The following is a 27,056-nucleotide window of genomic DNA, read 5'->3' as shown; positions in this document are numbered from 1 at the left end:
CGTTCAATGAGGCCTTGTGTGACATTCTTGTGGGCACTTGGTCCAAGCCTACCACGGGTCCGCCTGTGGATAGGAACGTGCCCAGACGTTACTGCCCCGCCCCGGGCGACCCTTGCTTTTTGTCCACCCATCCCACCCCAGAGAGCCTGGTCATCCAGGCCTCCAATTCCCAGACCGCGTTCCCGTCTGCCCTGCCCAACAGGGAATCCAAGAGATATGAACAGTTCGGGAAGAAGGTGTTCTCGTCCCTAAGCTTAGGGCTGCGGCCTGTCAATACCGCCTGTCTCTTGGGCCGCTACACCCACAACTTGTGGGACGCGGTTGCAGACGTGCTGCCACAATGTCTTTCTTCTTTCTCTTGCCCAGCAGGGCTCTGCTCTGGGCCCTATCAAGGGCTACCTTTCTGCTCTTTCTGCCTTCTTACGGCTAACTGATCAGCTTTTCTTATTCAAGTCCCCCATTGTATATAGGTTTCTGAAGGGCATCACACACATGTTCCCTTTGTGATGCCCCAGTGGGACTTGAATCTTGTACTTATCTAATGTGTGCTCCCCTTGAGCCGCTCCATAACTGTCCTCTTCGTCTTCTTACTCTGAAGACTGCTTTCCTGGTTGCCATCACCTCTGCCAGGGGAGTGAGTGAGCTCCTGGCTCTTTCTTCTACTCCACCTTTCCTCTCTGTTCATCCAGACAAGGTTGTGTTGCGGACAAGACCTTCCTTTCTGCCCAAGGTTGTCACGGCCTTCCACATCGGGCAGTCCATTACCTTGCCCACCTTCTGGTAAAGAGGAAAAGAGGCTCCACCATCTGGGCCCAAAACGTGCGCTCTCTTATTACCTAGATTGCACACGCCAGTTCCGGGTGGATGACCAACTCTTTGTTGGTTACGTGGGCACGAAGAAGGGAAAGGCGGTACACAAGAGGACCATCTCGCGTTGGATCATCTTGTGTATTCAGGCATGTTACTCCATGGCCAAAAAGGATCCCCCTGCTGGATTGCGGGCTCCTTCCACTCGAGCCACGGCAACAACTGCCCTGGGCCGAGGAGTCCCCTTACAGGACATTTGCCAGGCAGCTACGTGGGCCTCGCTGCACACGTTTGCAAGACACTACTGCCTGGACAGCCAAGTCCGCAGGGATGGCTTCTTTGGCCGTTCCGTCCTCCAGGACTTTCTGGTGTGATTATTGGTTCGCAGACCCACCACCAGGGTTGGTATTGCTGGGGTATCTATTCTAGGGTAAGGAATCTATCACTAACGTGTCTCTTTCAGATGCACAAGTTACTACTTGTGTAACGATATATCTGTAAGAGACATTAGTTAGTGATAGATTCCTTACCGACCCACCCATCCTCCGCGTTTTGCGAACCGATATCTAGGGTTAAGGTCATCCCCTTTCAGGTCCCTAGTTTCATGGCACCAGTGTTGGTTCTATCATGGCTCTGCGTATCTGGCGCGGAAAAGCTGTGTATCAGAACTGACGTCCGCGCGCGTGGGCGGCGTTTAAGTACTCCGGCGCTAACGACGCCGATGACTGATGCGGAGCCGCAGACGACGCCTACCGACGCGCAGGGGTATTGCTACGCAAAAACTTCCGGATCCAGTCTGACGCCTGGGGATATTCTAAGGTAAGGAATCTATCACTAACTAATGTCTCTTACAGATATATTGTTACACAAGTAGTATCTTGTGCTTTAGGGGCGTTACAGGTAGTTAAAAGGTTGGGACCAATGGGTCCTTTCCCTGGGGTGGGTACACCCCCTATTATGCCACCCTCCAGTGGGAGTGGGGCATAAGCCTTTCCCTGGTTGGCTGGGTCCCCCCATCTGCAAGATGGTGGGGACTGAGAGTTGTGCTTCACCTCTCCTCCCCCACCTGAGGTGTGGAGTTGACCGAGGTGGGCACACCTCTCTACCTCACTTATTTTTCCCGCTGGTTTTCCCGCCCAAAGTGGGGTCAGAACCAGTGGGGACCAGTTGCTGAAAGCAGCAAGTGGCCTGGGGAAGCTCACAAAGGCGGCAAGCCTTTGAAGCTTCCCCTTCATGGACCTTTAATTTTGGGGGAGGAGGCTTGGCACCTCGTCCCAGGATGTGCATTGTTTCAGGCCCCTCAGAGCAGCAGGCTCTCAACCCAGGGGTCCAGAAACATGTCTGGTGGTGGCAGCTAAAACACCTGGACACTAGTTGTAGGTCTATTTTCAGGGGGCATCTCTAAGATGTGGGCATTTTTCATTAAATCCCGCTCTGGCATCCGTGTAGGTTTAATGTGCTGAGAAGTTTGATACCAACCTTCTCAGTTTTCAGTATAGCCATTATGGTGCTGGGGAGTTAGTAATGACGAACTCCCAGCACCATATACTCTTAATGGCAGCACTACACTCACAATGTCTAATAATGGACTTAGACATTGTAGGGGTACAGGGCTCATGCACCTGTACCCTCACCACTGGTATAGGGCACATAGCTAGAGTGGTGACTGATCTATGCCAGGGCAGTGGGTTGTAGGCATGGCACACAGGGATGTGTACCATGTTGACCCTTCACTTTATTCTGCACCAAGACACTCAGCCTGCAAAGGCGGTGAGTGAGAGTAAAGGTACAGGACCTCTAAGGGTGGTACAATAAGTGCTGCAGCCCTTAGAGGTCTTCCTTGGTCACAGTGCCCTGGGAAAATAGGGTATCCTTTATCAGGGGCTGACCTATGGCAGGAGATGTCAATCAGGTTTGAGTTTCAATGTAGTTTTAGGGAAAGAACATTGGCCCTAGGTACCCGATTAGCAGGAGCCCAGGGCACACTCTGTCAAAAGCACATCAGCAGCTCAGCAAAAAGTGGGGGCTACCATACTGAAAGAGGGCACCTTCTCACTCAAAATCCCATCTTCCTTTGATGGTTGCACTAAGACCCTAGCAGAAACTCATCAAGTCGTAACTACCGTACAGGTCTACATTTGGCCAGTGTCTTATGATATAGCCTACTTTCTTTTTTGTTGGTTGCTTCTCATGTTTCCTCTGTGCCAACAAGATGGTGGCATGTTTTAAAGTTGCCATAGAAAAGTTTACATAATCTACCATATTTCTTTTTCTAGCATATCCTAAACAATGTTTTTTTTATGCTCAGATCTCAGGTGTACATGCACCCCAGCCTCTCTCAACCTAGCACCATGGTGCTGACTGGAGGCACCGCTCTGAAGCCTTCCTACTCTGCCTTCCCACCCATGCAGCCGATGGAAATGGTGAAAAGCCAATCAGGTTCACCTTACCAGCCCATGAATGGAAGCCAGCCCTTGGTGTACGATGGCCAGATGAGCCAGGCCTCACAGATGATGGACTCCCAGCTCTCTCAGGTTTGGCGGTTCACTATGGCTCTATGCTATTACAGTTTTTGAACTGAATGAAGCCTCAGTATAAATGGAGTTGGTTGTGTTTTAAAGGTGCACATTCCATCTGTGGTTAAGACTCACTTTTGTTTAGAGTCTCCATGAGCGCCTGATGAGCTTGCATGTGAACCACAGGGTTCAGGTTGCATCATGTCTGAATTTGCCTTTTCACACCCTGGTGTTATATATGAGGGCTGGAACTGCTGGTGGAAGATGTAGAACAGCAGTGTATAGACTGCATATTTACTGCTTCTGCTGCATTAGTAATTATTCCTCTTCAGAAGCTTCCTTCAGATTGCAGGAAGAGTAGTAAGTGTGCCAAGGGTTGAGTGTGTGTCAATAGATGCCAAGAGTATGGAAGCGTATACAGGGGACAAAAGTAGCATAACATTTATGGAGAAGGAGGTTTGGGAACCAGAGTAGGAGCATGAAAGTTGTGGAGGTTGGGAGCAAGAGCAAAGGGCTGTGGTATGTAATAAAACTGTGTAATTGGCGTGTGAGAGATTTGGGAACATGTCAGTAGTGAGTTGGAAGATGGTGGGTGAGCAATGGAATAACCAAATAGTATTCCAGTGAGGGCTCTGAAGACTTTTTTTCTGCAGCATTGAAACTTAAATGGATTCTCAAGCTTGAATTACTCCTAATGTCTATTTTGAAACCTGTGGTAGCCAATGTTAACACAGTGGTATTTTAGTACAGCAGTCCACATTAAAGACAAGCGGACAAACCTCAATGGACCACATTCAGCCAAACCATCTCATATGACTTGAAGTCCATCCAGTTGTGAGAAGGGGCTATGGGAGAGGCTCTACCAGATTTCCTACCGCTTTGTTCCAGGCATTAGGTAATCTTCTTAGCACTCTCCCTCTCCACAGAACTTTTAACCTGGGTTCTTGAGGATACAATTTTCAATACACAGGCTGAGTTTCAATATCATTCTAAGTATGAGGTACAATTTTAAGTTTCTGATTAAATCCATGGCTGAAACACAACAAAGCACTCTCCAAGCCATATGAAATGTGTGGAGCCAGACATGTTTTTACTGATTACCCATGCAGTAAACGTGTTTGTGGCATGTGTGGCTGTAGATACCCATGCTGTGCTCACTCCTGCCATCTACTGTTGGGCTCGGATGTCTGCAACTTGTTTTTCTCCAAAGAAGACTTTAACTCACGAGGTTTAGCAACTCCGCCTATTACTGGTAATGCGCATTGGTGTCGGCTGCCTGAGCTTTGTGTTGATGCATCTGGGTTCGTTTCTGTCGCCTGCAGAATCTTCTGTTGTCGTCGCAACCTCAGTCGGGCTTGGTGACCTGATTTTTCTTGTGTCAGCTTCGGGCCACACTCCTCTGGCCTTAATCCTCCATCTTCTGTACCTGAGAATGTGATTATCGTAATGGAAAGAACCCCTTTACAGAACTTCCCACAGTGTACCCCACTTCCCAGGCAGATGGCCACAGAGTATGACAAAGACAGCATGCATGTAGGAAAGTGCCCCTCTTTGCATGGTTGCTCCTCGCGTTTTGCCTAATGTTGATGCACTTTGAGTGTGCCCTGGGTTCCTGCCAACCAGGTACCCAGGGCCTATGTTCTTTCCCTATACTACACTGTTGCAAAACCCAATTGGCCACTCTCTGGTAACCTCAAAAACCCTTGTTAAGGGTACCACAGGTACCATGGGGAATGTGACCAGGGAAGGCCACTAAAGACTGCAGCACCTATTGTGCCATGCTTAGAGGCCCTGCACCTTTACACACACACTGCCATTGCATGCTGCATGTTTTGGTGCAGGGAAAAGTGAAGTCCACACGGCACACTTCCCTGTGTGCCATGCCTACAACCCACTGCCCTGGCTTAGGTAAGCCACTCCTCTAGATGGGTGCACTATACCAGTGGTTAGGGTACAGGTGCATGAGCCCTGTACCCCTACAGTGTCGAAGTCCATTCTTAGACATTCTAAGTGCAGTAGAAGACATAAAGAGTATATGTGCTGGGAGTTGTCATTACGAACTCAACAGCACCATAATGACTTTACTGAAAACTGGGAAGTTGGGTGTCAAACTTCTAATCACATTAAACCCACACTGATGCCAGTGTGGGATTTCATGAGAAATGCACTTGGAGGGCATCTTAGAGATGCCCTCTGAAAAACGACCTTACCCTAGTGTCCTGGCTGAGTGACTGCTTGCCAGCTGCCACCACCAGACTGGTTATTGGATCCCTGGGTCGAGAGCTTGCCGCTCTCATGGTCCCGAAACATAGCACATCCTGGGATGAGGTGCCAAGCCTCCTCCCCAGGATAGGCAAGGTCCACTAATGGGAAGCTTTAAAGCCTTGGGGCCTTAGTGAGCTACCCCAGCCATTTGCTACTCCCAGCAACTGGCCCTCACCCGTTCTGACCCCCCACTTTAGGCTGGAGAATTGACAGAAAAACCAAATTAGGAGGAGGTGAGGGAGGTGAAGCGCAACTCAGTCCCCAACATCTTTAAGGTGGGGCGACCCAACCAACCAGAGTGAGGCTTATGCCCCCATCCCACTGGAGGGTGGCATTATAGGGGGGGTGTACCCACCCCAACGAAGGGACCAATTGGTCCCGACCTGTACCTACCTGTAACACCCCTAAAATGAGTTTTCGGGGGCAACCCTGAACCTTGCCTCCTCAGACAAGAAAAGAGGACGACTGAAGAAGCGGTTTTGAAGGAAGAAGAGGAGGACCCCAATTTACTTGGCCATAGCCCAACCGCCTGTCCCGACCTTGACCTGCTCCAGTGGAATTCATGTGGCTGCAGCCAGCAGCACCCCAGGACCTGGAGGACCTGCCCTGCCTTCCTAAACCAGACTTGGTCTCCCGTATGCACTGGATTTGTTCACCAACAGCCTGGCCAAATCCGCGAGCCTGCACCAGACATCCACGGCCTGAGTTTGAGTGGCCCAACACCACGAGGAGGTTTCCCCGGTGAACATGACCTACCTCAAGTCTCCCAACGACTCCTGCAGCCCCTTTTGGAGGGTCCCCGCGACCGGAGCCAGTAAGGAAAATCCAATGCCAATGCCACCCCTGCACTTGACTCCCCACGGCCTTGGGTGGCCCAACCGACAGTGTCCTGGCATCTCTCGACATCCCAACTTACTGTTCCAACCGGTGGTGGCCTCCAGAAGATCTTTGTGCCCGGGCACACCAAGGATGTAGTCACCCTAAGGCAGAGCTTTCCAAACTCTGTGTCGGGACACAATACTGTGTCGCTGGATGATGCATTGCTGCTAAGGTTTCAGATTGCCATCATGGGTCCCTCTACAATCAGTGCGCTCTACAAAGGATTCCACTGCATTCAGTAAATACTTCACAGGAGCCTCTGAAGTGCGGCTGATGGTGATGCTGCTGTGTGTTTTTTGTCTTTAGAAATGCTAATGGGGGGACGTTTAAATACCTACAGGTCTGTCATTAAAGAGCAGGAGCCAATTTCCAGAGCTTTCCCTGCAGCCCAGTCCTGTTTGCCAAGTCCACAGACCTCTTGCTCCTCCACCATTTGTTTTCTCCCTCTCTGTCTGGCTGTGGCGTGTCACGTGCTTGTCTGAGGCCTTACCACTTTGTATGCTGATTGGTCTCATTTCAGCAGCCTCTATTATTTTTTGCTGGCCATTCACCTCTGCGGTACTTGTTAAACTTTTCTGTGCTAGACTTTTGATTCTAGTTTATAAAATGCAAATAAAATATTTGGAAACAAAAATAAGTAAGAGGCACAGCTAGAAGCCTGTGCTGATCTTGGAGGCTGGTGCTTTTTACCTGAAATGTTAGCGTTCGAGGCATGTGGGTTGCTGAATTCATATCTGTGCATAGATCGCCGCCTGGTGTTGGGTCCGAATGATTGCACATTGTTGTCCTGGAAGAGTCTTCGAACTATCACGAGATAGGTGGCGCCTCCCCTGGACTACAGTGCGCATGGGCATCGACTCCATCCTCAGATTGTTTTTCGCCATTGTGGCAAAGATGGAGTGTAACACCGTGACTGATGGCCATGCTAAGAGTAAATAGGAGTGCTGCAGCCGCTACAGGCGCCGGGGTGGAGGGCGGGCGATATGAATGTCAGCAGCCCTACATGCCAAGAACAGATGCATACTGGTAAGTAGCATATTCGGTTCGAGGCATGTGGGCTGCTGAATTCATATCTGTGCATAGAATACATAGCAGTCCCTCCATTAGCGGCGGTCGCCTGTGCCAGCTGCAGCAGTTTGAAAAAGTGTTTTTAGAACAGCCTGCCCTACAGCTGCCTGCTGTTTGGAGTGCACATCTACGCAGTAGTGTTTTGTAAATGTGTGTGGTAGATCATGTGGCTGCTCTGCATTGGGTTCGGATGTCTATTTGTCAACTCAAGTTTGGAATTAATAATAAACTTTCTCTTTGGCCAAAAGGCCTTTAGTTATTGTTGGTATTGTCTCGCGATCGGTACCAGTACTTGTTCCTGCTCTGTCCCGAGCCTGACATCAAGAAGAGCTGCGTGGCCTTTCGACACGAAGGCCCGGTCGACGCCAGAGGCCTTATCGACGATCCATCATGGAACGGAGCCCGTTCAAGAGATGCCCCGTTTGCAACTCCAAGTATCCTCACATCAACGTCCTCCCTGTGTGCAACAAGTGCCTGTCTCTGGATCACGATGAAGCCAGCTGTATGGCTTGTTCTCGGTTCCGCTCCAAGAAGACGATTCGCCTTAGACGCGCTGCGCGGAAGGAGGCCCAGCAGACGGCACCTGACCCGGTGAACATCTTCGATGCCGAGGAAGATGAGGGAGTCGAGCAGGAAGATCAGGAGAACCTGTCTGATCCAGCTTAGGAGATCGACTCCAGTTACGACGCCGATGTAGAAATAGTCGATTCTGAAGACGTCGTCGACGAGGTAGGAGATGACGAGGCCTTCGCGGCCATGGAAGATAGCTGGAGCGAGGAGCTAGGCCCAACCGTTGGTACGGTGGCCGTAACTAAAACACTCTAAGGCTCAGGTCGAGGGATCGCCACATGGCCTTACCCAAGATCGTACACTTGGTTCTACAGCCCTGCCTCAAGGCCCGGCTACGGACATTTCTAAAGAGCCATTCGTTGACCAACCGAAAGCATTGGTGTCTACACAACCGAAAGCGCTGGACGCTAAATCGAAACCAAACGTGCGCATCGCTTTGGTCGGTTCGAAGACCTCTGAACCATCGGCACCGACTAAGCAGAAGAGTGTTATCGACCCGGTGAGGTCGCTGAAGGGTGTCGAACCGATGACCGGGGCACCGAAGAAACTGGTCAAGGACGTCGACCCGAAGAAGTCGGCACCAAAGGCCGTCGACACAGACAAAGGACTCTGAACTCAAAAGGTTCTCGATCCTAAGCGTCGACCCGACAAAGCTCGGAGCAGTACAGACCTAGAGTCCACACCCGGTGGTGGCTCGAAGGAACCCGTCGAGTCAACACAGCCATCCGCCTCCTTTTTGAAGCAGGTGTCGGACTCGCTGAAACGTATTAAAGAGAAGGCTACTACTGTCGGACCAAAGGCTACTCCGCCCCCAAAGTCGGTCAGTAAACCTCCAAAACCGTCGGCGCCCATCCAGTTCACACTGCCGCCGAAATTGGTGCCTAAGGCCTTCGCCCCGAGGACGGCCGTCGAAGCGACAAAGAAGGTGTCCGTGGGGGCGAAACCTACAACTGAGCAGGTGGCCACCAAGCATCGACAGCCTCCACCTGAAGATCAGTTGAGGCAATTCATCGACGCCGAGACGGGTAGACTTTCTATTTTCAAACAAAAGATCACCCCTGAACAGCCTATGGAATCATATAGAATTCCATTAACCTCATAGATGCTAGTAAACATCCCTCCCCAGTGCTGCGCTGTCCATTGGAACTAGTGCTGAATGGACGTCCAATGGTCGTGCGCAGCACTGGGGAGGTAGTGCTGCCGTCGGCCAACGCACCGACGCAGCACTTACGGGGTTAAAAGAACCCTGTTACGTCACCTCTTCTCTATGAACCTATAACACCACATGGACAAGACACTGCCCCTATCTCTCCCACATACTCAAATGTGGAGGCAGGGGAGGGTGACAATGAGGAGTACAGCTATCCTGCAGACACTGATCCTGAAGATCACGCTGAACCCTGGACAGACGCTGCTGACCCAGGAGATCCACAAACTGCCCCAAACAGTCAGGTCTATGCTGTTAAAACCTCACCTACTGAAAACACGGTTGCGTTTAATGCACTTATTGAAAGGGCAGTGAAAAATCATGATGTACAGCTCCATGCCAACCCTGTAGAAGAGGATTTTTTGTTTGACACCTTCTCAACCTCAGAGAACTGTCAAGACTCTGCAAATGCTAAAGGGTGTCCTAAAACATGCTGGGGACATTTTTAAGGAGACCACAAGGGCAAGGGTGATAAACCCCAGAATTGAGAAGAAATACAAACCGGCACCTGGTGACCCTACGTATATCAAGGGGCAGTTGCCGTTGGACTCTCTGGTTGTTTCCAATGCCCGGAAGAGGGCGAACTCTCAAACAACGGGTGATGCTCCTCCCCCTGACAAGGAATCTAAAGTGCTAGAAGCATCAGGGAAAAGGGTGGCAGCTCAAGCGGCCAATATCTGGCGCATCTCCAACACACAGGCACTCTTAGCCAGATATGACAGGGCTCATTATGATACACTTGAAACCCTGTTACAACACTTGCCAGATGAGTATAAGGAGGCGGCAAAGATGCTAATACAAGAAGGCAAACTTATATCAAATGCATCTATAAGTGTGCGCTGGACGCGGCAGACACCGCGGCCAGTGCAATTAGTTATGACGACATGCCTGGCTGAGAATCTCCGGATTCAAGCCAGAGATACAAACCACCATACGGAATCAGCCTGTTAACCCTGATCACTTATTTGGGCCTAGGGTAAACACCACCTTGGAAAAAAATCAAAAAGGACACTGAGACTGCAAAGTCTATGGGGGCTCTACAGTCGCAGCAGTTCAGGGGTGGTTCCTTTTGTCGCTCCAACAATAGAGGAACTTCCAGAGGCCAGCTGTCCCAGCAGACACCATACAGTAAAGGAGGCACGCAAACCACCTACACCAAACAGAGTAGGGGTGGCTATCGTGGAAACCGCACCAAAGGCAGAGGTCGTGGTAACCGCTCCCGATCCTCCGCCACTAACAAACAGTGACGTCTTGTCACTGCCCCCCGACCATTCCACTCCGGTCGGGGGGAGACTGCAACAGTTCCTGACGGTCTGGAAATCCATCACCACAGACAGGTGGGTGAGGCAACTTATCCTGTACGGTTATTGTCTGGAGTTAACATCCACACCACCCAACATACCCCCAAGACACCGTCCTATGTCCACAGCATTTGCAATTATTGCAGCAGGAGGTAGTCGTCATGCTGCAAAAAGGAGCCATAGAGCTCGTGCCTGTGGAAGAAAAAGGTACAGGGGTGTACTCGCTGTACTTCTTGATACCAAAAAAGGACGGGTCCCTCAGACCCATACTGGACCTCAGACCCCTAAACCAGTACAATCTATCAGAACACTTTCACATGCTCACATTACAGCAGGTTCTGCCGTTACTCAGTCAGGGAGATTTCCTCGCAACATTAGATCTGATGGATGCGTATTTCCATATACGGCTACACCCGTCACACAGAAAATACCTCAGGTTCACCATTCAAAATCAACATTATCAGTTCAAGGTCCTCCCTTTCGGAGTCACTACGGCGCCCAGGGTGTTTACCAAGTGCCTGGAGACAGTGGCTGCACACCTACGGAGACAGAACGTTCACGTCTACCCTTATCTGGACGGCTGGCTTATCCAGGCGAAGTCGGCCCAGCAGTGTACCGACCACTTATCCCACACCATTCACCTTCTTCACGATCTGGGGTTCTCACTGAATTATCCAAAGTCCCACCTTCAGCCCTCCCACGTACGGCAGTATCTGGGCGCGACAATAGATACTCTGGCAGCCAAAGCACAGCCAAATTCAGTAAGAATCGACAGCATGCAATTGCTGATAAAACAATTCAAACCACAACGCTCGCTTCCAGCACGAGTGTTCATGCAGTTGATAGGCATGATGGCCTCCTGCATCTTCATAGTCCCGCACGCGAGACTACACATGCGTCCGCTTCAGGAGTGCTTAACACTTCAGTGGAATCAGGCTCACGGACAGTTGAAAGACCTAGTGTTGGTGACCGGTCGCGCATACAACTCTCTGCATTGGTAGAATCCACAAAACCTTTGCAGGGGCGACCGTTCCAGGAGCCATGCCACAGATTATTCTAACAACGGACGCATCTCTCCAGGGATGGGGAGCTCATGTACTCCACTACACAGTGCAGGGACTATGGACAGCACAGCAAAGGAAGATGCACATCAACCTTCTTGAACTGATGGCGATCTTCATGGCGATGAAAGCATTCAAATTACATCTGTGCAACAAGGTTGTGTTGATCCGGACGGACAACATGACGGCCATGTACTACATACAGAAGCAGGGAGGTACACACTTTCCACAGTTGTCTTATCTGGCTCAGAGCATGTGGAAGTGGGCCATTCAGAGGAACATCTTCCTCATGGCGGAACACCTCCCGGGCAAGGACAATCAGATGGCGGACCTGCTCAGCAGGTACAGCCACCAAATGCACGAGTGGGAGATACATCCATCAGTACTCCAGCTGTACTTCCAGCAGTGGGGTCATCCAGAGATAGACCTGTTCGCCACAAAGGAAAATGCCAAATGCCAAAGCTTTGCGGCCAGGTTCCCACACCCACAGTCGTAGGGCAATGCGATATGGACGAACTGGTCAGGCATATTTGCGTACGCTTTTCCCCCAGCACCTCTAATACCGCTGGTGGCACGCAAGCTGAAGCAACACTCGATGACACTCATCCTGTTTGCTCCGACGTGGGCACGCCAACCATGGTACACCACGTTTCTAGAACTATCCGTGGTACCGCATCAAAGGCTGCAGGCTTTTGACGCAGAGCCATGGCGACGTTCAGCAACCAGATCCGCAACAGCTCAACCTGGCGATCTGGCTCCTGAGGTCTTATAATTTGGCTACCTCAACTTGCCTCCTGACTGTAGGGATATCATAAAGGAGGCAAAAAAGCCCACCACTAGAGCATGTTATGCGTCAAAACGGAAGCGGTTTGTCATTTATTGTGCAGACCACAACATCAACCCGCTAGATGCATCTACTCACAACATAATTTGTTATCTGTTACATCTATACAAATGCAATCTGGCCTATGCTTCCATTCGTATACATTTGTCCGCAATAGCAGCTTATCTCCAAAACAGGCAGCATCTCTCGCTTTTCAGAGTGCCTGTCATTAAAGCCTTTCTGGAGGGACTCAAACGAGTTATTCCTCCCCGACACCCACCAGCTCCTGAATGGAACCTAAATGTGGTCCTCACCAGACTGATTGGTCCACCTTTTGAGCCTCTACACTCGTACGAGATTCAATTCCTGACGTGGAAAGTGGCTTTCCTAATAGCAATCTCATCGCTACGGCGAGTTAGTGAACTTCAGGCACTAACTATCCAGGAGCCATTCATACAGATTCACTCCAACAGGGTGGTACTCCGTACTAACCCTAAGTTTCTGCCTAAAGTGGTTTCACAGTTCCATATCAATCAAACTATAGAACTGCCAGTATTCTTCCAGAATCCTGAGTCAGTGGCAGAGAGAATACTCCACACACTAGACGTCAAAAGAGCTCTGACGTACTACATAGATAGGACAAAAGATTTTAGGAAAAGGAAACAACTGTTTGTTGCCTTTTCGCCACAACACAAAGGCAACCCCATTCCCAAAGCAGGTATAGCCAGGTGGATCGTTAAGTGCATTCAGATTTGCTATGAAAAGGCCAAGCGTAAATTAACGGTTCCCCCAAGAGCCCACTCCACGCAGAAGTTGGGGGCCTCCATGGCTTTCCTTGGAAATATTCCTTTAGAATACATATGTAGACCAGCCACATGGTCTACCACACACACATTTACAAAACACTACTGCGTAGATGTGCACTCCAAACAGCAGGCAGCTGTAGGGCAGGCTGTTCTAAAAACACTTTTTCAAACTGCTGCAGCTGGCACAGGCGCCCGCTGCTTATGGAGGGACTGCTATGTATTCTATGCACAGATATGAATTCAGCAGCTCACATGCCTCGAACCAAATATGCTACTTACCAGTATGCATCTGTTCTTGGCATGTAGGGCTGCTGACATTCATATTGCCCGCCCTCCTCCCCGGCGCCTGTAGCGGCTGCAGCACTCAGAATTACTCTTAGCATGGTCATCACTTACAGTGTTACACTCCATCTTTGCCACAATGGCGAAAAACAATCTGAGGATGGAGTTGATGCCCATGCGCACTGTAGTCCAGGGGAGGAGCCACCTATCTTGTGATACTTCGAAGACTCTTCCAGGACAACAATGTGCAATCATCTGGACCCAATACTAGGCGGCGATCTATGCACAGATATGAATGTCAGGAGCCCTACATGCCAAGAACAGATGCATACTGGTAAGTAGCATATTTGTTTAAAAACAAGCAATTGCAAAAGGGTAACCTGATTTAGTCCTTACTAGACTGTACCTCACATCTGTACTTTGAGAACCTCCCACCCCCCCCCGAACCTCCTTAGGTGCATCGCGCTCGCTCGCTACACTGCTTTACCGTGTTGCGAAATTATGCAGGTCTAGAAAGTGACACCAACATGAAAAGTTTGGAAAGCTGTGCCCTAAGGTCAGTAGTCCATTGGCTACTGAACTCTAGATCCCTAAAATCCCCCTAAATACAGTTTTTAGGGGGCAGCCCTGAACCCAGAAGGCCGATTCCTGCAACCTATGAAGGGCGATGAAAGAAAAAGCACAGCATAGGAGAGTGCAGAGAAGAACTGACTTGGCCCCAGCCCTACTGGCCTGTCTGCAGTTTCCAGAGAACCTGCGCCAAGAGTCACCTTGTCCTGCAGCCACTGACCTCAAGTACCCCTCCGAGGACTGACTCCCTTCAGCAAAGACCGGATCTCCTGTAAACAGCAGGCCATTGGTTTGTGGGTGGTGGGGGTAGTGAAATTATGTCACTCCACACACGTGTTTCAAGTATGCAGACATGAAGTTTGTACCTCTATCTGATACTACCTTCTCAGGAAAACAAACCCTGGTAAAAATAAAAATACAAAGGAGGTCCTTGGTCACTGCTGGAGCATTAGTGTTCCTCAATAGAATAGCTTCAATATACCTGGTTGTAGGAAACTGGCTCTATAGATACTACACCAAAATGAGGTATAGTGTGTATAGAGTCCAGGTGACCCCAGAGTTAGGCAGAGGTTAAAGTTAGAACCTTATTTATTTATTCAAAGTCTTATATAGCGCGAACAAGATCTTTGCAGATATCAGAGCGCTTTACAGAAATAGGTGTAGGAGCAACTGGAGGGTGGATAAATCCACTATGGGGTACAATATGGTAGCCTAGCAGTAAAGGGTAGCAACAGTACATATATAACACCAATAAACGACATGTAAATAATGATACCGAAACAGTACCGAGTCGTGGGTCCCGCAGCAATAGTGACCAGGTGTACTTAGACATTTACCTCTTTCTTAAAGCTCGCAGGGAAGGGGGTAGGGGCAGCAGGAGGGTAATTGGAACAACTATTAGGAGCAATATAGTAACGGTAGCATACTAGGATATGTCATATACAAGGATAGTACCAATAGTCAATCAGGTAACCAGTCCAGCGGCAACGGTGCAGCAGTCTCTGTTCTATTAGCGGGAGAGTTCAGGTGAACTTGGCCATAAGGAAGGCTTTTACCTCTTTCTTAAAAAGTGCCGTAGAGGAGATAAGTCTGGTTTCAGGAGGGAGTGCATTCCAGATTCTGGGGGCCATTCCTGAGAAGGAGCGTTTGCATGTTTTTTCCTTCCGGAATCTACGAGATTTCAGGAGTAGATTTTTTGTACTTCTATTGGTTCTCGAGCCTCCAGATATCAGCTTATAGGTGAGGTAGCTGGGTGACTTGTGGGGAATGGCCGAATGTGTCATAACTGCTATTTTCAGCTGTATTCTGGCCTCAAAGGGCAGCCAGTTCAGGGATTTTAAATCCGGGGATATATTCGAATGTTTCCTTGAACCAGTGATGAGTCTCGCGGCAGCGTTCAAGGAGGCTCTTAGGGGAGCGGTTGTTGTAATGGGGAGTCCGCTAAGGGCCACAATTCCGTAGTCTATACTGGGGATAACTAGGGCCTGTACAGCAGTTTGGAAGTCCTTAGCAGGGAGGAAAGGTTTAAGTTTCCTCAAGGTGTTGATTTGGAAGTTAGCTCCTTTAGTAGCTTTGCTAACGTGCTGCTGCATGTTGAGCTTGGCGTCCAGTGTAATGCCTAAGGATTTCGCAGATTCCACGATGGTGGGTTGGACATTGAATGCCGTTAGTTCCTTGAGCCAGGTCTGGGTGATGGCAATCTTCGTGGGAGGTGATATCAGAAGGAACTCAGTTTTCAGAGCATTTAGTTTGAGGTGATTATCGGCCAACCATGATTGGGTGTTTCTGAGTGTGGCGTTCAGAAGCTTGATGTCTTCCGGGGATTGTAGCTTGAGGTAAAGTTGAGTGTCATCGGCGTACATATGGAAGTGTACATTAGATGCTTGAAGCAAGGTGGTGAGTGGTTCCATGACCAGGTTGAACAAAGTGGGGGATAGGGAGGAGCCTTGTGGGACGCCTAATGTTACAGGCATCGATGAAGACAGCACGTTGTTGATCTTGAACTTCTGAGACCGGTTATGTAGGAAGGAAGTGAACCATTTGAGAACAGTCCCGGATAGACCCATTCTGGTATTTAACAGCTCCATATGTTCTCATGTTTGACAGTATCAAAAGCTGAGGAGAGGTCCAGAAGGATGAGTAGGCAGGAATCGTTGCGATCAAGGATTTGGAGGGCGTCATAGCCGTTTCCGTGCTGTGTTTCGCTCGGAAGCCTGATTGAGGGTTGAGGAGGTCAAACTGATCGATGTGTTTTGTCAATTGGATTTGTACACATTTTTCCAGTAGCTTTGCCAAGGTGGGGATATTGGTGATAGGGCGATAGTTGTTCATGTCAGCCGGGTCAGCTGTAGGTTTCTTGAGTATGGGTGTGACTTGCCCTTCTATGAGGGAGTCAGGGATGAGACCTTCTTGAAGGGAGCTGTTAATGATGTTCGTCCAGAGTGGGAGGAGCAGGGGTGTGAAGTCTTTCACAGCATTAGCAGGTAGGGGGTCTGAGAAGTGATTAGCAGGCTTCAAGGTGCCAAGCAGATTGTGAATTGTCTCTTCAGTGTAGGTGTCGAATGACGTCCATGAAGCGTTGTTTTTCGGGTGGGTGGTGGTCATGCTGATGGGTCTGGAGTATCGGCTTACATCAATGAGGAGATCACTTCTTATGTTGTCAGTCTTTAGCTTGAAGAATGCAGAAAAGTCTTCACAGTGTGGAATATTGCTTGTTGCGCTGTTTGATTGAAGCAGCTGCATCTTAGTTTGAGTTTTGACTAGTTCGAACAGTTTTCTTGGACGGTTCTTTGCTTGGTCCAGCTGGAGGCTGAAGAAGTTAGATTTCGAACGCTTGATTTTCCTAAAATAGGCATTTCTCTTGTTGTTCAGCGCTTTTAGGTGCAGTGCTATTGCATATTTGGGTGAGGTCAAGCGCATTGAGGAAAGTTTTGAGACCAATCACCACTGCGTCTTTCTGATCGTTCCAATGTAGATTGAAGTCACCCAGGTAAATTTGAGAGAGGTCAGTCCACCGGCATGAGTTGTTGGGTGAAGGTGAGGTTGTCCCCGGGCGGATGGTAGAAGACATGTAAAGAGCAGACAGGTTTGCCCATGCTGGAGATATCGAGGCAGAAGAGTTCACAGGCAGTGAGGGAGGGGGAGGTGATTTTGGTAACAGAGGTGGCTCCTAAAAATGCATGCGATTCCACCGCCCAACTTGCCGGACCTATCGAGACTAATGATATGGTAGTTGGGGGGGGGGGACTAGTATGTCCATTATAGGTGTAGAAGCTTCAGTTAGCCAAGTTTCCGTCAAGATGGCCAGGTCTAGGTCCATTGCAATGATGAGATCTGCGATGTCGGAGGAGTGTCTCGGGCCGATCTACAGTTGAGTAGGATGCATTTGAGTCTGGGGGAGAGAGGGGTGATCGCGTGTTCTAGAGAGAGGGGAACTTTTCTGAGATTAATGGGGACGGAGCTTCTGTTGCTTAGGGTGGGGGGGCCTAAGGGGATTTGTGAGGATTGTGGGAATGGGGAGGTGTGTAGCAGTTACGTGTTTTAAAGAGCCAGGGCCAAATGAGCAAAGGAGGGTGTCTAAGTCATGGCTGGAAAGGGTGTTGCGGGGGCGGTGGGTGTTATTGCTCGCGGGGATAGAGGGCCAGCGCGGGGAGTTGGGGATGGTGTAGGGGATGGGAGCCGTGGGCGAGTCGTTGATTAGGGAGCTGGAAAGGGAACTGGCTAGGGGGGGGGGGGTATGCTAGCGTTGGAGCCGGGCTCTGCTGTAGTAGTGAGAGGGGCATCATTCTATGGGTGAGAGAGATTGTGGGTGAGGGAAGGGGGGAGGGCGGAGGCGTGGGTGGGGGGCGGCGCAGGTGCGTTAGGGGATGGGGGGAGGCTGGAGGCAGTGGGATGTGAGGCGGGTATTGGGGGCTGAGAATCGGGGGGAGCGCGGAGGAGGAGTTGAAGTAGGGGAGGTGATGTGTTCTGCGAGTCTAGTTGGGAGAGTGGGGTAGTGGGGAGTAAGCGTGGGAGGGGAGATAGGATAGGAGACGGGCCTGCTGCGGGGCGGGGGAGTTCGGTTCCGACCGATGGAGAGGTCTACGAGACTCGTGAGAGGTGTGGGGTAGAGGAGGAGGGGGTATGGAGGATGTATGAGAGGGGGAAATCTCCGCCATTGGGTGAGGGGAGAGGAGAGGTTATATCAGGTGTGTGATAGGCTATAGCGCTGGGGACGCGTGGGGAGGAGTGGACTTCACGGGTGGGTGAGAGGTGTGGTGAGGTTACATCGGGTGGGTGCCTACCTACATCGTTAGGGGGATTGGAGAGGTGTGTGTCGTTCGGCTGTTGTGCTAGATTAGGAAAGTTAGATGGGAGGTTGGTGGTTGAAGTGTAGGGGGTTGTGTAGCATGAAAAGTTAGGAAAGGAGGAACGCCGGTTGGAGATGTGTTCGCGGATGGTGGGGAACAGGTTGTCGAGCAGGTCCAGGTTCCTATCAGTGGATTGGAATAGGATGGTACCGTTGTTGTAAATGGTGATGGTGGCTCTACCTGGGAAAACTTGGGATGGTGTGATAGTGAGTGTTAGGCCATGAGCAGATTTTCTGGTGGTGGAGATGGTGAGAACGGAGAGGAGGGCTATCCTCCACTGTGCTCTTCGTGCAGTGTAGAGAATGATATCGGTGCTCGTGGCGCCATTGACCAGAGAAAAATAGGTGTCCACAAACGGGGTTTCAGGGTGGGTCTTCAGGAAGTTGTGTTTGAAGCGTTTGGCGTTTTTTTTGGATAGCTCGGGTGGATAGTTAATTTTGTATGTATGTTTGCCCATGTGTTCCATATTAGAAGAGGAGTAGGTAGGTAGAAAGAAAAGAAGGGGGGGGGTATACGTAGTTGGTCTCAGGTGTGGGCAGTTGATGCAGATGACTAGACTAGGTAGGCCACCGCAATGGGAGACTAGTCAAAGATGGCCGCCCGAGTAGCACATGCAGAAACAAGCGTCCTTTGTAGTAGTCCTTTTGTCTGTTGTTGATGTCTTTTAGAGAGTTAGGTTTCCTTTTCTACTCTAGGGCAGGTCGGGTTAGTCCATCATCTGTGTTGGTTGGTGGGGAGGAGAAAGTACAGCTCCTGTGTTGCAAGGAGGAGAGGAGAGCGTCTTATCTCTATTTTGGTGACCCCTGAACTCATTGGAATGTAGCCTCATGGTCATCTGGTGGGCAGTGGAGGCGATTTATAGCTCTTCTTTATGGCCCCCGCCTTTTTAGTTAGTGGAGAGTGCAGGGACCGCTTTGTCCACAAATAATTTTGCATGCCGGTACCACTGTGGTAGTCCGTTCAGATCATTCAAAATAGTTATTTGCGTGCATAAAACTTCAGGAACCTCATGAACATCATGCTCACCAGGCTGCAACAGTGTTGTTCAGGACAGGCGCTTCACCGGGGACGCCCTGGTTGCCCAGCTCGCCTGTGCAGACACGGCAATTGGGAGCAGACTCTCTATTTTTGTACGTCATTTATTGGGGGGGGGGGGGTGGCGGCAGGGCATCCGGCTGAGAGACACGGTGTGAGCAATGTTCCACGATCTCACCGAGAGTCTCCATTTGTGGTAGTGGTCAAGCAGTAAAGCATTATCAGAGGACCGTGTTAAGCGTTTGATTGATGCACACTCAGTCAGCAAATGAATTCACACATTCAAGAACTGAACTCTAGGCCAATTGTTTTTGCATCAAAATATATTCTGTTTTATTTTTAGAACCAAGCAAGCCTGGCACAGGTAAGCATTAAATACTTTTCAGTAATAAGTTACTGGATATAGAACAGCTTGAAAATGCAATCGAAATTGTACTTTGATTTACAGGGGATGCGGTAGGTTGCAATACTTAGCAAATACAGTACATTGAAATGAATAGGCTTTTTCAGTAAATTACAGGTAAGTTACTTTTTACGTTGCTTTTCTAACTCGGTGTCTAATACCTAGATTCAGCACTGGGACATTTCCTGTAAACAGGTGAGTAATTACGTTTTGGTTATTAGCATGATTTTTAAAGAATATCTTTAGATTTCAAAACTCCACACTTCGAAACTTTTTGGAAGAGAATTGTCAATGTCATCCTATGGAGGAAAAACAGGTTATCGGTTCACAGGTAAGTAATTGGCTGTGGTTGTTAAGGTTCTGGGGTTAGACTCTGGTCCCCCAGGGTCAGTGATGCACTGTTGTTGCACCCTCAGCGGCACTAGGGCGGCCAGGTGCAGAGTATTGAGGCCCAGTTTTATCCAATGGGGGATAGGGGGCCTCCGGTTGGTGGCTGCTGGCAAGCAGGCCACTGGGTTGTGTAACAAAGCTCCTAGGGTTAAGGCCAGGGCAAATGGGGAAAGAAAGTAGCACAAAAGGTGCACCCTCAGTGGCACTGGGGCGGCCGGGTGCAGAGTGCTGTTTCGCGGTCTGGTGCCCTGTTTCCAATGGAGAACCTCCGGTTTGCAAAAGCACTGCAGGCAGGGAGACAAAGGACTTCTGGGTGCGACCACCACTTGGAGAGGTAAGTTGGGAAGTTAAGGATTGGTTAGGCACTGTCGGTTTGGGCACTCAAGGCTGTGGGGCGTCTGGTGCAGGGTGACTTTTGGGGGTCTGATCTTACCAGCTCCGGGTCGCGGTCAGGGGGGCATTCTGGATTTAGGCTGCAGGTGTTGGCTAGAGGCTTGAGCCAGGCCAGGGGTCACCATATGTTGGATCAGGATCACTGCTGTGACCTCCTCGTGGTGTTTTTCCACTCGAGCTCAGGCTGGGTTTGACGGGTTCAGAGTGGGCTGGATTCGCGGTCCCTGGCTGCTGCCAGAGGTTGCAGTTGAACAAATCCAGTGTTAACGGGAGAAGCAGTGTTTGGAAGTGATGGCAGGCAGGTCCTCCAGGGGTTTTTGAGGTTTCTGGCTGCAGGACACACCGAGATTTCACAGGAGTAGGTTAGAGGGGAGACAGGCCGGTAGGGCTGGGACCATGTCAGTGGGCGTCTTCCTCTTGTTAGCTGGCTTCACGGCTGTTCGGTCCTTATTCTTCTTTTCTTTTTGTCGGGCTTGATCTGAGGAAGCAAGGTTCAGGGTGCCCCCTAAATACTAGATTTAGGGGTGTTACAAGTAGGTAAAGGGCAAGGACCAATGGTTCCCTTCCCTGGGGTGGGTACACTCCCTATCGTGCCACCCTCCAGTTCGAGAGGGGGGGGCAGGAGCCTGTCCCTGGTTGGCTAGGTCCCCCCATAATTAATTTGCTTGCTATATCACCAGCTACCCTAACTGGCGCCGTGACCTAGGTCTGACCTTCCCAACGTTATTATACCACGGGCACCTAATTGGTTACTTCACTCTATTTAGAACAGACAACGTACACGGTTTGTCCAGTGGCCAACTATTCTATTGGCCCCCTGTGGAACTGTAGTTTGTCACAGTTTTCAATATATCCCAGCGATGGGTCTAATTCTACGGGATATTTCCTTCGCCGAATAGCCCTGACTAAGTTCTTTGTGAACGATACGCGTTGGCTGAGGAGTTTGTTTTAATTGGAATTGAATAAAGAAATTTTGGAATACGAATTGGAGCTTTCGAGTACTCCCTTTTTGGTGCACCGTCCTTTTATATATGAACTTTGGGAATGCTTTGCAGGAGAGTATTGGTGCGGCATACTCTGGGCGCACTGTGCACATCATATGGACTTACGTATCATACTTAGAAATTTCTTGTTCATAACCTTGGTCAACCGCCTTTTCTTCTATAATCAATTTACATTAAATCCTGTAAGAAAGTGACTCTGTATATACTGCACCAAAGTAAGGCACAGTGTGCAGAGTCCAGCAGCCCCCAAAGGTTTGGCAGAGGTTTAAGTTAGATAGAACCTTACTCTCTAAAGTGGTAGCTTGGTTGCGCAGTAAGGCAGTATCAGAGGACCGTGTAAAGCATTTGATGTACACACTCAGTCAGCAAATAGTCTCACACACTCAAGAACTGAACTCTAGGCCAATTGTTTTTGTATAGAAAATATACTTGTTTTATTTTAGAACCACAAGTTAGTATAAAAATACTTTCTCAAAATGAGAAGCTGTTGCTGAATACTTTCAGTTAACAATAGACTTTGAATGTAACAAGCTGCAACAGTTGCAAAAGGCAACACAAAGGTAACACAATTATAACATTGAGTTCAATTGGAATTTTAAGCAAATTGCAGTATCATTTACTTTTCTTACTCCGGGCTGGATCCTGGATTCAGCCCTGGTGCATCTCCTGTAAACAGTTGAAAGTAATTATTTTTGTAACACAGGCTATTTTTAAGAAATATTTGTATGTTTCAAAAATCGATACTTGGAAGAATTTCTGGTAAAAACCAGGCAATGTTATCCTACGGAGGAAAATCAGGTTATCGGAAAATCAGCTGTAATCACTTTTTCTGGTCCGTGCTGGGTACTAAGATCCAGCACTGGGATCTCTCCTGGTAACAGGCGAGTAATTTTGTTTTTGTTAATCGGATGATTTTTAGTTAATATTTCAAAGTTTCAAAACTCAACACTTAGAAGAATTTTCAAGTGAAAACCAGTCAGTTACCCTATGGAAACAATTTAAGTTATCTGCTTTCAGGTAAGATACACCCTCAGCGGCACAGGGGCAGCCGGGTGCAGAGAGAGTAGGCCCAATGTTAGCCTATGGCGGGTAGGGGTCCTTTCGGAAGTGGCTGCTAGCAGGCAGGCCACATGGCTGCGGGAGCAGGGCTCCTGGTCACTTGCTCAGGGCAAGTGGGGAAGTCTAACAGAACAGACGGTGCATTCCCAGCGACACTGGGGCGGCTGGGTGCAGGGTGATTTTGGGACGTTGGGCGCCCTATGGATTTCAATGAGAAAGCTGCAAGACGAACAAAGGCTGCAGACTCTGGGACGGAGATTCTTCAGGTGCAACCACAATTTCGAGAGGTAAGTTGGGAAGCTGTAGGTTAGGTAGGCACCCAGGAGTTGGGCAGAGGGGGCCGTGGAGCGCCGGGTGCAGGGGTGTCGTTAGGCGTCTGAAAATCTTACTCTCTGCTGATCTCGGTTGCAGGGGTCCCTGGTGTTGAGGCTGCAGGTGTCGTCAGGAGCATTGAGGGGAGTCCTTGGGAGCTGGATTCTTGGTCACAGTCGCCGGGGGAACATCCTTGTGGTCTTTTTTCACTCTGACACAGGCCCCCGAGAGAGGCAAACACTCGACCCAGGTGTCCAGAAACATGTCTGTTGGTGGCAGCCTCTGCAGCCACTCAGTCAGGTCACTGGGAGTTGGTAGAGTTTCAGGGGGCATCATTAAGACGCCCACTGTCGTGCATTTTACATAAAATCCCACACTGGCATCAGTGTGAGTTTAATGTGCTGAGAAGTTTGATACCAAACTTCAGTCTTCAGTGTAGCCATTATGGTGCTGTGGAGTTCGTAATGACAACCTCCCATCACCATATACTCTTAATGGCACAGGAATGGCCCTGTGCCCAAACCACACTGGCATAGTGCACCCAGCTAGAGGGGTGACTGAAGTATGCCAGGGCAGTGTGTTTGTGGGCAAAGCACAGTTATTTCTGCAGCAAGACACCCAGCCTGCAATGCCAGTGTGTGTGTGTCAGGGCACAGGGCCTCCAAAGGTGGCACAATAAGTGCTGCAGCCCTTAGGGGCCTTCTCTGGTCACAATGACCTGGGTACTTAGGGTTCCTTTTACCAGGGGCTGACATGTTGCCAATGATGCCAATTGGGATTAGGCTTCAATTAAATTTTAGGGAAGGAACACAGGCCCTGGGTACCTGATTGGCACGAGCCCAGGGCACACTCAGTCAAAGTACATCAGCAATTCAGCAAAAAGTGGGGGCATACCATGCAAGAAAGAGGGCTCTTTCTCACAAATCCCACACTGGCATCAGTGTGGGTTTAATGTCCTGAGAAGTTTGGTACCAAACTTCCCAGTCTTCAGTGTAGCCATTATGGTGCTGTGGAGTTCGTAATGACAAACTCCCAGCACCATATTCTCCTAATGGCAGCACTGCACTTACAGTGCCCAGGATTGGACTTGGGCCCTGTAGTAGTTCAGGGCTCATGCACCTGTACCCTCACCACAGGCATAGGGCACACAGCTGGAGGGGTGACTGATGTATGCCAGGGCAGTGATTTGTGGGCATTGCACACAAGGATGTGTACCATGTTGACTCTTCACTTTGTTCTGCACCAAGACACTCAGCCTGCAAAGGCAGAGTGTGAGTGTCAGGGTACAAGGCCTCTAAGGGTGGCACAGTAAGTGCTGCAGCCCTTAGAGACCTTCTCTGGTCACAGTGCCCTGGGTAACTGTGGTATCATTTACCAGGGAATGACATGTAGCTAGAGATGCCAATTGGGTTTAGGCTTTAATGCAATTTTAGGGAAGAAACCTATGCCCTGGGTACCTGATTAGCAGGAGCCCAGGGCACACTTATTCAAAGAAGATCAGCAATTCAGCAAAACGTAGGGGCATACCATGCAAGAAAGGGGGCACTTTCTCACACACTCTGCCTGCAATGGTTTCCTTTCGGTGACAGTGCGCTTGGGCATCGACTCCACTGTTGGATTTTTTTTCCCAGCCATCGTGTTCAGACATGTATTGCTGCATTCCGGTTTGAAAACTGTTCTAAGGGTTCTCCTCAGTGCGCAATTCACTCTACACTCTGATATAGTTTCTGTATGTGGTTCTTATTTATTTTATTTATTTATTTTTATTTTGAAAGTTTTATATAGCGCGAACAAGATCCTTGCAGATATCAGAGAGCTTTACAGAGCATAGAATAACACCAGGAGGGTGAATAACAGGCCATAACACCAGGAGGGTGAATAACCGGCCATAAGGTGCAGCACAGTTGTAGGTATAGGTGGGGTGGGGTATGTACATGGGGAAGCATAGTAAACAGGTACATCAATAATGCAAGTAGTAAAAATAGTTGTAAGCATAGACAGTCTGGTAATTCAATAATGCAAGTAATACGAATAATCGAGGGATCATAGATAATACAGATCGGTGCAGAGACTTTTAAAATTCACGTTAATAGATCAAATGTGTTTAGCCATGAGGATAGCTTTTACTTCTTTCCTAAAAAGTGTGATGGAGGGGATGAGTCTAGTTTCAGGAGGGAGTGAGTTCCAGATCCTGGGTGCCATTCCTGAGAAGGAGCGTTTATAAGTTTTTTCCTTCCGGAATCTTCAAGGTTTTAGCAGAAGATTATTTGTGCCTCTAGTGTTTCTAGAGATTGTCAGCTTCTGTGTGAGGTAACCGGGTGAGCTCAGGTGAACAGCCTTGTATGTCAGGCAAGCGATTTTCAGATGTATTCTGGCTTCAAAAGGCAGCCAGTTCAGGGCTTTCAAGTCAGGGGAGATATGCGAGTGTTTTTTTGACCCAATGATGAGTCTCGCTGCAGTGTTTAGAGAAGCTCTTAGGGGTGCCGTAGTAGTTAGAGGGAGACCGCAGAGGGCAATGCTGCCGTATTCTATTCGAGGGATTACTAGTGCTTGTACTGCATTTTGTAAGTCTTTGGCTGGGAGGAAGGGTTTGAGTTTCCTCAGTGTATTGATTTGGTAGTTCGCACCCTTAGTTGCCTTGCTGATGTGTTGCTGCATGTTGAGATTGGTGTCGAGTGTTATGCCCAGAGATTTTGCTGAGTCCACGACGGTTGGTTGGACATTGAGTGCAGTTAGGTGTTTAAGCCAAGTTTGAGTGGTAGAGATCTTTGCGGAAGGTGAGATCAGAAGGAACTCTGTTTTCAAAGCATTGAGTTTGAGATGATTATCGGCAAGCCAGGATTGGGTGCTTCTGACCGTTGAGTTCAGGAGTACAATGTCTTTGGGGGATTGCACTTTGAGATATAGTTGGGTGTCATCGGCGTACATGCGAAAGAGTACATTGGATGTTTGTAACAAGGTGGTGAGAGGTTCCATAACTAGGTTGAACAAAGTTGGGGATAAGGAGGATCTTTGGGGGACGCCTAACGACACAGGTATTGGCGAGGACATAAGGTTGCAAACCACTTGAGAACAGTTCCAGATATACCCATTCTTGTGTTTAATAGTTCGAGTAGATTCTCATGTTTAACGGTGTCGAATGCTGAGGAGAGTTCAAGAAGGATGAGGAGGCAGGTATCATTTTGGTCAAGGATTTGAAGGGCGTCGTCAATTATGTGCGTCATAGCGGTTTCTGTACTGTGTCCTGCTCGGAAGCCTGATTGATGAGAGTTGAGGAGATCAAACTGATCAATGGGTTTGGTCAGTTGTAGTTGTGCGCATTTTTCCAGGAGTTTGGCGAGAGTGGGAGTATTGGTAATGGGACGGTAATTGTTTAGATCAGATGGGTCGGCTGTAGGTTTCTTTAGTAATGGTGTGACTTGTCCGACTTTGAGGGCGTCAGGGATGGTTCCTTGTTGGAGTGAGCTGTTGATAATTTTAGTCCAGAGTGGAAGGAGCAGTGGGGTGAAGTCTTTGACAGCGTTAGCAGGGAGGGGGTCCGTGAGGTGATTGGATGGTTTCAAGGTGCTGAACAGTTTGCCAATTTCCTCTTCAGTGTAGGTGTCAAAGGATGACCATGTAGCATTGTTTTTAGGTTCAGTGGGTGCTATGCAGTGGGGTTTGGGGTAAAGTCTTGCGTCAATGAGGAGATCGCTCTTTATGTTGTCAGTTTTTTGGGTAAAGAAAGCAGCAAAGTCTTCACAGGAGGGTTCTTTGCGCACAGTGATGGGTGGTTGGGGTTGTTCCTTAGATTGTGTTCTGATTAGCTCAAAAAGTTTTCTCAGGCGGTTTTTTGCTTGGTCGAGCTGAAGGCTGAAGAAGGCTGATTTTGAGCACTTTATTTTCCTGAAGTAGGCGTTTCTCTTTTCCTTCAGAGTTTTTAGGGGCAGTGTAGAGAATAAAACGAAATAGGGAAA

General features: G+C 49.2%; 1 protein-coding gene across 4 annotated transcripts in view; it reads left to right on the top strand.

Moving 5' to 3' along the window:
• The window catches only part of PRRC2B (proline rich coiled-coil 2B), a 657,801-nt gene that overhangs the window by 546,186 nt on the left and 84,559 nt on the right, over positions 1-27,056 (top strand). For all 4 annotated transcript variants that reach the window (XM_086924792.1, XM_086924791.1, XM_086924790.1 and 1 more), the window contains one exon: positions 3,116-3,341. In XM_086924792.1, the coding sequence (XP_086780918.1) occupies positions 3,116-3,341 (226 nt within the window). The remainder of the gene's footprint in view (positions 1-3,115; positions 3,342-27,056) is intronic.

The sequence above is a fragment of the Lissotriton vulgaris genome, chromosome 5 (genome assembly GCF_964263255.1).
Source record: "Lissotriton vulgaris chromosome 5, aLisVul1.2, whole genome shotgun sequence".
Classification (NCBI taxonomy): Eukaryota; Metazoa; Chordata; class Amphibia; order Caudata; family Salamandridae; genus Lissotriton; species Lissotriton vulgaris.
The sequence above is the reverse complement of the archived record's forward strand: the minus strand, read 5'-3'. Positions and strand labels throughout refer to the sequence as shown.